Source organism: Cavia porcellus, unplaced genomic scaffold, assembly GCF_034190915.1.
Source record: "Cavia porcellus strain 051 isolate PalLab524CR breed Dunkin Hartley unplaced genomic scaffold, mCavPor4.1 scaffold_25, whole genome shotgun sequence".
Lineage (NCBI taxonomy): Eukaryota > Metazoa > Chordata > Mammalia > Rodentia > Caviidae > Cavia > Cavia porcellus.
Window position 1 is genome coordinate 33,124,829 of NW_026947508.1, and position 12,134 is coordinate 33,136,962.

General features: G+C 35.3%; 1 protein-coding gene across 14 annotated transcripts in view; it reads left to right on the top strand.

Moving 5' to 3' along the window:
- Nucleotides 1–12,134, top strand: part of LOC134472810 (zinc finger protein 684-like) — a 122,555-nt gene that overhangs the window by 35,921 nt on the left and 74,500 nt on the right. For 6 of the 14 annotated variants that reach the window (XR_010042785.1, XR_010042786.1, XM_063235160.1 and 3 more), the window contains exon 3: nucleotides 3,837–4,161. The exons of 4 other annotated variants lie outside the window; for them this stretch is intronic. Coding sequence is in view for 4 of the 10 variants with exons in the window: in XM_063235160.1 (XP_063091230.1) it covers nucleotides 3,837–4,161 (325 nt within the window). In the remaining 6 variants the exon portion in view is untranslated. Of the gene's footprint in view, nucleotides 1–3,836; nucleotides 4,162–12,134 lie in introns of those variants that run through there. 4 more of the 14 variants (XM_063235158.1, XM_063235150.1, XM_063235153.1 and 1 more) reach the window with 4 other exon arrangements.

Genomic DNA, 12,134 nt, shown 5'->3' on the forward strand with positions numbered 1-12,134 from the left:
TAGCCTTCTGTGTGGGTTTTTTTTTTTTTTTTTTTTTTTGGTGCTGGGGACCAAAGTCACGACCTCCTCACACTTGCCAGGCAGGCGCTTATTCCTGCTGAGCTAAATCCCTGGCCCCATTGACCAGCCTTCTGAAAGGGGAGACATTTAGTTAGTAGCTTGAAGGACAAGGAGAAGCTACCAAGGCAGAGTGAAAGGCATATTCCAGAAAAGAATGCTTATATTCCTTAGCAAATTACTGTTATTTTTCAAGTAACTTCTACCTGGTGTGATATTAAGTAGCATTAGAAGTAGTTGTGTATGGTCTCTATCCCCAGTGGGGAGGGAATAGTTGAGAGAGAAAGGAGAGGCTGGAAAGCTTAGGCCTATGATCCAATTATGTATATGAAGCAGCATGTAAAATGCCAAATTGAGGTTAGAGAGGGATTAATAAGAGAATACAAGCTAAAGTAGTTGTAAATTATTTAGATTGAGTAAAATAGGAGGAAGGGAGACATTGAAAATAGTTGGGCATAATGATGTGAAAGCAGTGTTGACAGATTTCTTTGAAATATTTGCGTAGACCTGAGGTGATTAGCAGGGAGGGATGGTGAGGAACCAAGAGTCCAGGAGGTCAGCTAGGAAGCTTATGGAATAAGGTGAAGTAATGAGGGCCTGACATTTCTTAACTAGATTTCCATAACCAGATTCCTCAGAGCTTTCCATGCTGTTTTTAAATTTACCACCATCTGTTCTCTTCTACAAGTGGGTTTCTGTCATCACCATTCCAGTAATAGGTTTCCTTCTAAAGTTACTGGTGATCTGGCCAAATCTAATGGTAGTCTTTTGTGTTTTGCTTAATGGGAAATTACTTAATCACCAGCATAAGCACTAACATTGGAAGCACTTTTTGCCTCACAAGCAAGAATATATAAAATTTAATTATTTGCATACAAAGCAAGAGTTTCATGTTTTTGGTTTGAGACATTTTTTAGTGAATTTAAAATTTGCTCTAGTAGAACAGATGAACATGAGCACAATAACATAATCCTTACATAAATGTCTTTGAAAACTAGGGACCTTTTCTTTCTGTTTACATTTTGACTTTCTTTAAGGCTTTATTGAAGTTCTTTCTTTACTTGTTTCAAAATGGTTGTCCATATTATTATTTCCCTTTTCTGAACTTACAGCACCCAAAGCTCAGTCTTATTCTTTGATTCATTTTTTTCTTGTATTTGTGGTTCCTGATTTGGACTATAGATATTTTCCTCCTACATAGCTCTGTACACATACACTTACAGATTCCTGTTAAATGTATAGATTCCTGTTAAACGTTAAAATTTAAAAATTTTATTTTGCTAAGACTCTTAAAGGGCCTCATTATTTACACTTGTGGAAGGGAACAGAAGGTAAAGGTGGTTTTCAGTAGGGAGTATCTGCAATAAGAATTATATTCCAGTTTGAAACATGCTCCTGTATTAAGTTTGAAAACATATAAACGTGGTACTTTGCCAGTTTGGACAACGTAAAGCTCTACCAGAGATTTGATTAAGGCAAATAGGTTGATAATACGGTATAGTAATAGCCAGTGTTTATTGTGAATGTTTATTCACAGGTACACACTATGAATGAAGTATAAATAATAGTATTATCACCTCCACCCCAGTACTTAATAGTCATTAAACATTGTCTGGAAATGTTCTGAGTGCTTTATTTCTATATCTTGTAGGTACTGTTTTAATTATCTTCCTCATTTTACAGATGAAGTATGGTAGAAAAGGATTGGGAACCAAGAGATCTGATTAAAATCAGTTTTAGTTCTCCTAGATAGTTTGAAATTGGATGAGCCTTTAACTTTAGTGTGCCTTAATTTTGCATCTTTAAATTGAGATTAGTTACAATCTCTGGAGTACTTTCCTACTCATTTGATATTGTATGATCTGTAAATATCTTGTCTGTTTATTCTCAAGTCCTTACAACTTTATGATTGGATTGGTCATTCCTGACTATTACTGTAGAATAATATGTCTTTTCTTTTTTTTTAATTTGTGAAGGTGCTATTTGGGGAAATTTAAAGTTCAGGTTTCAAAGAAATGTATATGCTAAAGAAGGAGAGTTGAGAAGATTAGGAAGGCAAAACTGAATCAGAATATCAGAAAAGCAAAATAATAATGCAGCTCTTCACTGGCAATGTAGGGAGAATCCTCATAGCTGTCTCTTAATTTATAATTGCTGTTGCCTAATCTAGTTTACCTTATTGTACATTCGTTTTCCCCAAGTTACTCCTAGACCAATATTATTAATGAACACTTATTGAATATTTTCTCTGGGCATATGTCAATGCATTTAATTTTCAAAGTAATATTTTAACCGTAGGTGATATTACTGTTTTATTTTACAGGTAAAAAAAATGCAATATTGGGAGATAATGAACATTTTTACAGTTCTGCAACTAACAGCTGCTGGAGGCTATATTTGAATTTTGATCTCACTGATCCCAAAGCCTGTCTTCTTTATTGTTAATTCTATATTGCCTCCTAGAAGTTCATATTCTATTTCAAGTATTGCAGGGTAATTTTTGCTGGGAGCCATTTGGGATGAGGGGCCTATATACAATTTTCTTAGCCAAAATTTTTAGGGGGTGCATTCCTGGGGATTGAACTCAGAGCCTTGCCAAATACTTGGTGAGCTCACTCTCACAAAGCTGCATGCTCAGTCCCAAATGCTTTCTTTTGACTAAGATGCTTTACTTTCTTTTCCCCTTAATTTTGATACCACTTACAAACCTTTTTTATTCTTCTCTGCTGTTTTTCCATGGTTATGATTCCTGTTTCTTTGATCCCAGGATATAAGGGCTTACATGTCTGCTGAAACTTAACAATTTCAGTGTGAGCTGTCAGGCTTTCTTTCTGTATTCTCATCTTTAATTCTCAAAATAGTTTTTCTAGAATATATGTTAACTCTGCAGATTTTATATTATTTTCTTCGAGTGGTAACAGTCTGAATATTTTAGCCTTGAAGATAAATATATTAGTGAATCTAGATTACTGGACATTTGCCCAAGCCTGTCATTGAGCTTGAAATGCTGCTTTTCTCTCTGGCCATTTATCTGATTTAATCTCTTTTATACTCCCAGATCTTTAATTAGTTTTTATAAGCTGGTTTCTTTGCTTTTTTTTTTAATTACTGCCTGGTACTGCCTCTCCTCCTTTTCATATGCTCACCAGTGTCCTTGACTTTGCATTCCTCTTTTCTCTTAACTCCCCCAGCTAGGTTGTCTTTTTGCTATTCTTGTCTGTGCTGGTTTACTCTTCCTACCTCCCACCTGCTCAGTATCTTTTTTTGCTCCATGCAAATTCTATTTCTCAATTACCTTTCTGACTTTATGCCTCTAGCTTACTTTTGGTACTCTTTTGTTGGTATGAGTCCCCTAAAATTTGCATAAAAGAAATTGAGGTACAGATGGATAGTCTTAAGTTTTTAAGGGCTTGTGGTAGTTTGGTGAGTAAAGAGCTGTACTGCAGACCAAGTTTTGTGTACCAAGATCTTGTTGCCCTATTAAAGTGGCAGACATTCTTTTGCAGAAAGATTACCATCAACACCACTTTGTGTATATGTATTATAAACACTTTCAAAATGTGTTTGTTATGTTTTGAAGAGAAGCAAATTAAGAAAAAAGATTGGAAATGTTGATCCTTTAAATACTTGGTTTGGTCATTAACATACTCAATCTTTTTCCTCCAGATTTAACTCAGACTTTCCCTCACTTTGGAACAACTAGATTTGTGAATATTGGATTCTTTTGAGAAGCAGGGGGTCTTTCATTGATACTGACTAAGGAGTCTATTTACCTTCAGGATGACATCTGAACTGGAGAGCAGCCTAACATCTATGGACTGGTTACCACAGCTCATCATGAGAGCAGCCATCCAAAAATCTGATGCGGCACAAAATGCACACGGAACAGGAATTTCTAAGAAGAATGCACTCCTTGACCCAAATACAACTCTAGACCAGGAAGAAGTTCAACAGCACAAAGATGGGAAACCTCCATATAGTTATGCCAGCCTCATTACATTTGCTATTAATAGCTCACCCAAAAAGAAAATGACTTTAAGTGAAATTTACCAGTGGATTTGTGATAACTTCCCATATTATAGAGAGGCTGGCAGTGGTTGGAAGGTAAGGATTTTATTTAAATTACTATTTTTGTGCATTAAGTAATGATAACAGTATTGAGTGCTGATGAAAGTAAAGCTTTGAGGAAGCTTATATAATTGAAGATGAAATTCTGATTGCTCTTCGTTTTTAGGATGTCAGAATGGAATGTTTAAATTTAGATGATTAAATATTTGGTAAACCATTATTAGAGTTTTATTGTATTATTAGACTAAGAGCAGACAATAAAAACAGTCAGAATATTATCTCCAGTAGCTCACAATGCCAACAGTTCAGATAAGTTGCTAGTGAGTCAAGGTAAAAAAAACAATATGGTGGTGTGACTAATACTGTTTCATCATTCATATATTTTTAAAAAAACTTTATTTTGAGTGAATTTTAGACTTACAGCAGTTACGTAAGTAGTACAGGAAATCTCTTGAACTGTATGCTTCATTAGTTTCCTATAATGTTAAGACTTTGCATAGCAATAGAATAATTAAAAAACCAAAAAAATAATATTGATGTATTATTGATTAGATGTTACTGTTTTTCCCTTCCCATATATAGTTTATTAGTAAAGTGGTACCTCAATTTATGAACTTAATTTTTTTTGTGATTGTGGAAAAGATGGCCATATTTGTTTGTATGGGAAAGATGGATGCGGTTGTGTTTGTCATCTGATGGAGAGTTTACAAACAACAGAATTTTACCAATGCTTCTGTTTGCAGTCAAATTGTTTGCAAACAAAAGCATTTATGAATTGGATACCAGTGTGTGTTATGTATTTTTTTTTTTTTTACAAAGTACTTGGTTTCATTGTGGCTTTTAAATATATACATATAACATTTTTATCATATCCATCCCTTCAGACATTAATATTAACTACTGAATAAACCATAGCTATTATTGACATTTCATCAGTTTTGCCACTTACGTTCCAGGATCCAATCCAGAATCTATATTGCATTTACTTGTCATGTCTCCTTAGACTCCTCCAATTTGTAAACGTTCTTCAGTGGCCCTTTTTTGGGGGATTCTTTTATGACCATGACACTTTTGATAAGTAATTGTTAGATATTTTGCAGTTTCTTAGATATTTTGCAGTTTCTCTCAGTGTGGATTTGTCTGATAACTTTTCATGATTAGATGGAGGTATACTGCATTTGAAGGGATGATAATATACTCTCTGCATGTCACATGGTACATAGTGTCAGTATGTCCTATTGGTAATGCTAATCATGGTTCTCTAGGTGATGTTTGCCAGGTTTCTTCACTGTATCACTGGAGAAGATACTTTCTTTGAGTGCCTGCAAATATCTTGTTTCTTCTTAAACTTTTGCCTGTTTTAGCATTCATTGGTAGGTAATAATTCAAGAAAAGTGTACTGTCTTCCAGTAATGACTTTTTTCCCATTTCTTCTATATTTATTAATATTCTTTCATAAGAGTTGTTTTGCTCTTCTTTGTTCTTTTATTTGTAATATGTTGTACTTAGGATATTTATTTTATCTTTGTGCTGTCACTGTCATTCAAATTGTAGCTTTGACCATTGTAAACTAGTACAGGTTGGTCCTATGCTTTTTTTTTAATTTGATGCCGCCTTCTTTTGTGGTACCAAGAGATGTTCTAGGATCACCTCATACCTTCTTTGTCCCAGCCCTGGAATCAACCTCTTCTTTAAGAAACTGATTAATATGGGGCTGGGGATTTAGCTCAGTAGCTAAGTGCCCGCCTTGCAAGCATGTGGTCGTGAGTTTGATCCTTGCTACCGGTCAAAAAAAAAAAAGAAACTGATTAATATACCATTATATTAGTTAGCTTATGTTGTGCAACAAATAATACAACTTACTTTGTTTTGTCTTAGCACGTTTTATTCATTTCTTATGTAGCATTACCCAGTTGTGTGCTATGTGACATATATCTGTGCATGTGTATTCATGTGGAGAATACAGTTTGAGGTATACATTTTCCAGATGATATTGTTTATTTTCTCTTAATCCTTCCTATTTTAATGTGTTTGTCTTATCATTTGATTACATTTATGAAAGACATTTGCTGATTGATCATGTGCTATTTGCTGTGACAGCTAATCACACGTCTTATGGGAAGGAATTGTAGCACACTAAACTTTTTGTGTACCTCTTTGTGTTTTCCATGCCTTAGCACACAGTGCTTTCTTTATAGTAAGCTTCAGTACATATGGTTGGAACTACATTATGATGACTACTTTCAATTGACCTATCTACTTTGTTTTGTTATTTTCATCTTATGCTCATTTTTCTTGTTCTTTCCTACTTACTAGTTACCTTGAGAAATAAACACTTAGATGTTTTGCTTTTGTTGTCCTCTTATTTCTCCTTAGATATTCTTTTGCCCTTCGTTGAGTTGGCATTACCCTGTTACTTTAGCTCATATATTAAATATGTATCTCTTTTTTGTGTATCCACATACCTTATTCAAACAGTACTGTAAAACTTAGGGGTGTTTTCCCTCAGAGATCTTATTTCAATAGCTTTTGTTTCTGAAGGTGAATATCCAAGTGGTAGTTGGATTTTCAGTTTTCTGTGTATCAGGAGCTATTCTGAGGGCTTTGTATCATTGTCTTAAACCACAGAGTAGTTTGTAGATATTATTGTTCACATTTTAAAGTTAAGGAAACTGAAGGTTTGAGAAGTTAAGTAACTGTTGAAATTCTCATCTAGAAAATGGTAGAGTCAAGATTTGGTGCCAGATATGGTAGATTTGGAGATTTCATTGCCCATGTTCTTAATCAGTAGTAAAAAAAATTTATTGAATTCAATTTGACAAAATAAACTCTTTTAATTGGCTCTCATAATATAAGAAGTGATTGTTAACAGTATACTTTAGGTAAGTGCATTTTACACACTGTCAGTGGAGGGGAAAAAATTTTTTTTTTATCTTTTTGAGACAGAGTAGCTCACGCTAGCCTTGGATTTGTGGCACTCCTCCTGAGTGCTGGGTTTATAGGCATTCATCACCGTGCCTGGGATTAATGTTTGACCCATTAAATAAGCCATTTGTGGTGCTTTGTCAGAGCTTTGTCTTTACTCCTAAGCATTATAGCTTTCTTTGGTCAGATTTGGGATGAGAGAGATTTTGATGACCTTGTTTGGCAATGGAAGAATATGATGATAAGAGAGTAGAAATGGCTAAACTTTGAATAAGAAAGCCCACCAGAATTCATTGGTCTTTGCTTCTGTCATTTATTTATTTGTAGTGCAAGAGATAGCAACCAGGACCTTGGAGATGCAAGAAAGGGCTCCACCCCTGAGCTATATTCCGGCCCATTTCATGAGTCTTTATCAGTGGCCGTAAACATAATAGGTGTAAATGCCTGACAGGTGAAGTAATGTAAAAAAGAACCAAACTGAAGAGTGCTTATCTAGTGTGAAAGGAGTAATTTTGTTCTCATTAATTCTTACCTTTCAGGGCATATGGCACAATAATTCCAATTTTTCTCCCAACAGAAGCAAAGCATCTGGATTTTTCTGTGTAATTTTTTAATGTTGCCAATTCTAGTTTTCTTAAATACTTACTCTATAGGTACTTAAAACATAAGTCTATTGTCTGTATTCAGCCTGTAGACTACTAATTGGGAATCTCTGATCTAAATCGTGTTCTCTTTTCAGCTAATTTATAGTTTTTCACTTACTAGATTGAAAAGATTTTCTGTTTGTTCTTGTGCAGTATTGTGCTATGCTTTACCCATACTAAGAAGCTTAGCACAGGGCTTCTGTTTCAGTTAACTTTTTTCTCATTGGTGAGACAAAATACCTGACACCCAAAATTAAGGAAAGGTTTGTTTAGCTCACAATTTGTTGAGGTTTCAGTCCATAATCATCTGACCCCAAGCGTGGCAGCAGTTCAGGCAGAAAAGACTACGACAGCAAAATCAGCAAAAGTGGGGTGGGATGAGCAATCCTCTTTCCCTTTCTTATACTGTAAGCAGACTACCTGAGCTAGGGCAAGTGTAGGACTCACACCATCTTAGTGCCCTCCTTTTGTATAGGATGAGAATGTTTACAGAGTAAGAGCCTGACCCTTTACTGAGACACTTAGCTAAACTTGTAAACTTCTCAAGTTGACACAATTTATCAACCATTACAGTGCCTAAGGGAGTCCATAATCTTTATTGGGTCAAGAAGGATACATGTAAACTAATTATAATGTTGTATCAAAAGCTGTTTAATAGAGTAATGTGGAAAGCTATTCTATAAATAGTTGACTGGGCACACCTGTGTGTGGGTCATAACCAGTATGTCCATTATTTAAGCAATCTAGTAAAGATGTTAACTGAGGGTACAGTCAATGAGAGGTTATAAGGGAGTATGATGAAGTTCTAAAGTGAATGGTTTCATGTACAAAAACCAAACTGCACAAGATGTTCTTCAAAGAATCAGCCAGTGGGATCTCTTATTAAAAAGTTTTTGTATACCAAAAGAAATCACTAACAGAGTGAAAAGACAACCCACAGAACAGGAAAAAATTTTAGCCTCTGTCCCTCGGACAGAGGACTTCTGTCTAGAACATATAAAGAATTGAAAAAAAATCAGGCCCCTCAAATTCAAAGACCCAGTCTAAAAATGGGCATCTGAGATGAATATACATGTCTCAAATGAAGAAATAATAAATGGCAGATAAATATATGAAAAAACATCCAACATTATTGAATGCAGATTCTGCCTCACCCCAGAGAGAATGACTGTCATCGAGGAATTAACCAGTAACAATTGCTGGTGGGGCTGTGAGAAAAAAGGAATCCTTTTCCACTGTTGGTGGGAATGTAGAGTTGTACAACCACTGTGGAAATCATTGTGGAGATTGCTCAAAAAACTAGGATTGTATGCCTCCTATGACCCAGCTATTTCTCTTCTGGGTATTTTCCCAGAAGAATTAAAAACATCATACGACAGCTATATATGTGCACCAATGTTTATAGCAGCACAATTTGAACCAGCTAAATGTTGGAAACAATCTAAACACCCACGATCCGAGGAATGGATAAAAAAGATGTATTTCTGTACAGTGAAGTACTACTCAGCTATAAAGAAGGAGAAAGGATAAACTTGAATCTTTTTATAGGTAATTGGATGCAGCTAGAGACCGCTCTTGCTCATACTCATAAATGAAATAAATCAAAACTCACATACATAAATGTCATATTGTCTTCTAGTGTAAGAAACTGAAAGAGTAAATAAGTCCCAAAATCTGCAGTAGATACTCTTAAAGGAAAAAACTGCTCAAAGAGTAAGAACAAGTGGGATGGAAAGGAGAAAAGGAATGGAAAAGAATATATATATATGTATTTATTTATTCAAGATAGCTAAGAGAATTATACTAATCTCTTTCAGTTAATTGAAAACAATTTGTGCTTATAATATGTGATCGAGTTTTCATGCCTATATTTTATAAACTGAGCAACTACTTTGAAGATAACAATACACAGTATATTAATTTCCTGTTATGTTCTGAAGTTCTGTATCATTGTTTCTATTTTTTCTCTTTTAAATAAAAAATGAAGTGAATGGTACAAAGAATAAGTACTATATTGAGAAGTTGAGTTGGATCTTTAAAAGTATATTATTAAAAGTAAATCTAGGTATTCTATAATGGAATGATTTTGGAATTTCAGAAAAGGAATTAAAATTTTATACTACTTGCCTTACTTAGGAAAATTAACCTATTAAGTTAATTTAGGAGTTTAAATTAATTTAAGGGAGGAAAAATACAAAAGTATCATGTATGGATGTATTATGCTACATTTTTGTCTGAAGAAAATTATATATTTGTTTATTGTATAAAGAAATTTAGGTGTGGGGCTGGGGATTTAGCTCAGCGGCATAAGCACCTGCCTTGCAAGCAGGCGGTCGTGAATTCGATCCCTGGTACCGATAAAAATGAAAAAGACAAAAAAAAAAAAAAAAAAAAAAGAAATTTAGGTGTGTTGTATGAACTAAAAATGTACCAAATATAATTGCCTTTATGAGATAAATTATATGGGACTGAGGCAGAAGGAATATAGAAGGAAAAAGGACTTTGAGTATACTTTTTTACATGTTTTACATATTTGAAAAAACCAAGAAATGAAGAAAGAAAATCCTAAAATGAATACAATTAGAAACAAGCCTTACATCAAATTAATAGTGTAGTCAGACAGAAAAATTAAAGAAACTTTTGACTAGTGCACTGTAATTGTACAACTTCAAGGGACACATTTTAAAGTAAAAACACATTGAAGGAAATCATGAAGTTTACTAAGTGGATTAGTATTCGGTAGTCCCACCAGGTAGCATCTGAAGAGGTCCCTTTCAAAGAGGAGACAGTGACTTCAGCTTGCCCCACCTGTGGAGTAGGGTGTAGATTTGCTGATTTATATTACAGAAAAGAATTGTAAGCAGAGTGTGGTGGCACTCACCTGTAATCCCAGCATTTAGGAGGTTGAGGCAGGAAGATCACTGTGAGTTCGAAACCATCCTGGGCTACCTAGTGGTTCAGGGACACCCTGAACTGCATAGACCCTGTCTCAGAAAAACCCAGAACTCAACAAAACAATAAAAAATGAATTGTCAGCGAGAGGCATAGAAAAATGAGAAGGATACACTCAGAGGGGAGAGTAGACTCATAGATGTCCTGGGTCTGGGAGTATTTTATGTGTCCTTGGGGAAGAGGGGTCCTTAAAACATTTAGTATATGTGTTCCTAGTGTCTATTAAGTTACTTATTTAGTAGGCTAGATCAGAATGCAGACTATTCATGTATGTTTGAAGTTTAGAGACATGCTAACTTCTGTAGTGCTGGTTCCTTGAGGATGGCAGTGTTTGGCATTTGCAAATCCATAATATAGGGGGAATGCATAAGACTAATTTATAGGCTTGTGATATCTCTAAGACCCTTAGGACTTTTTGGAGTAAACTTCCTGGAAGGAGAAAGAAAAGTATTGTAACGTTGGATAACTTTGTTCTAAAGCTTCAATTACCTTTGTTTGTTTGTTTCTTTCTTTCTTTGTCATTTTGAGACAGGGTCTCCCTATGCAGTTCATGTTGGCCTTGAGCTCACTTTGTAGCCCAGGTTGGTCTCTAACTGGCAATGATCTTCCTGTCTTGGCCACCCAAATGCTGAGATTACAGGTGTGCACCAGCACATCTAGCTGTTATTTTCTTTTTTTCTTTTTTTTGACTGAGACTTGAACTCATGACCAGGCAGGAGCTGTGCCACTGAGCTATATCCCCAACCCAAATTTTCTTAAAAGTACAATTGTAGTTAAAATGATTTTCCTTGTTTCTTTTCCACTTACCTTTATTTATATCTTGAGTCCCTTCCCCACCTGCCCCCTTTAAGGGATGCTGAGAGGCTTAAGGCCCAAAGATCCGTTGTCTATGGCTGCTTTAAGATATATGAGATACTGACCCTTCCTAGCTGAGGATTGGCAGTCTAGTCCTGATTTATCTACATGAGACTTAGAAGGATCGAGTTTTGTTGTGTTATCCTTCGGTATTTTGAAAAAGAAGGCAAGGTGGTTAGCAACTTAACTGAAATTTAGAGTTGTAGGGAGTATATACATAATTTTTTTTTTTTTTGTCTTTTTCATTTTTTACCGCTACTGGGGATCGAACTCGCGACTGCCTGCTTGCAAGGCAGGCGCTTATGCCGCTGACCTAAATCCCCAGCCCCCTATACATAATGTTTTGCATTGATAATAACACAGCTTGACTTGATGCTGTTGAATTGTGAAAATAAAGACTTTATAAGCACCGGGTGTGGTGGTGCATGCCTATAATTCCAGCACTCAGGAGGCTGAGGCAGGAAGATTGCTGGGAATTCAAGGCCAGCCTGGGCTACAAAGTGAGTAGTAGACCAATCTGAACTGCATAATGAGACCTTGTCTCAAAACAAATAAGCAACTCCAACTTTATCAGCATATTAAGCAAGAGCAAAAAATTAAATGTAAAGTTACGGTGAATAGTGACCCCTTCAA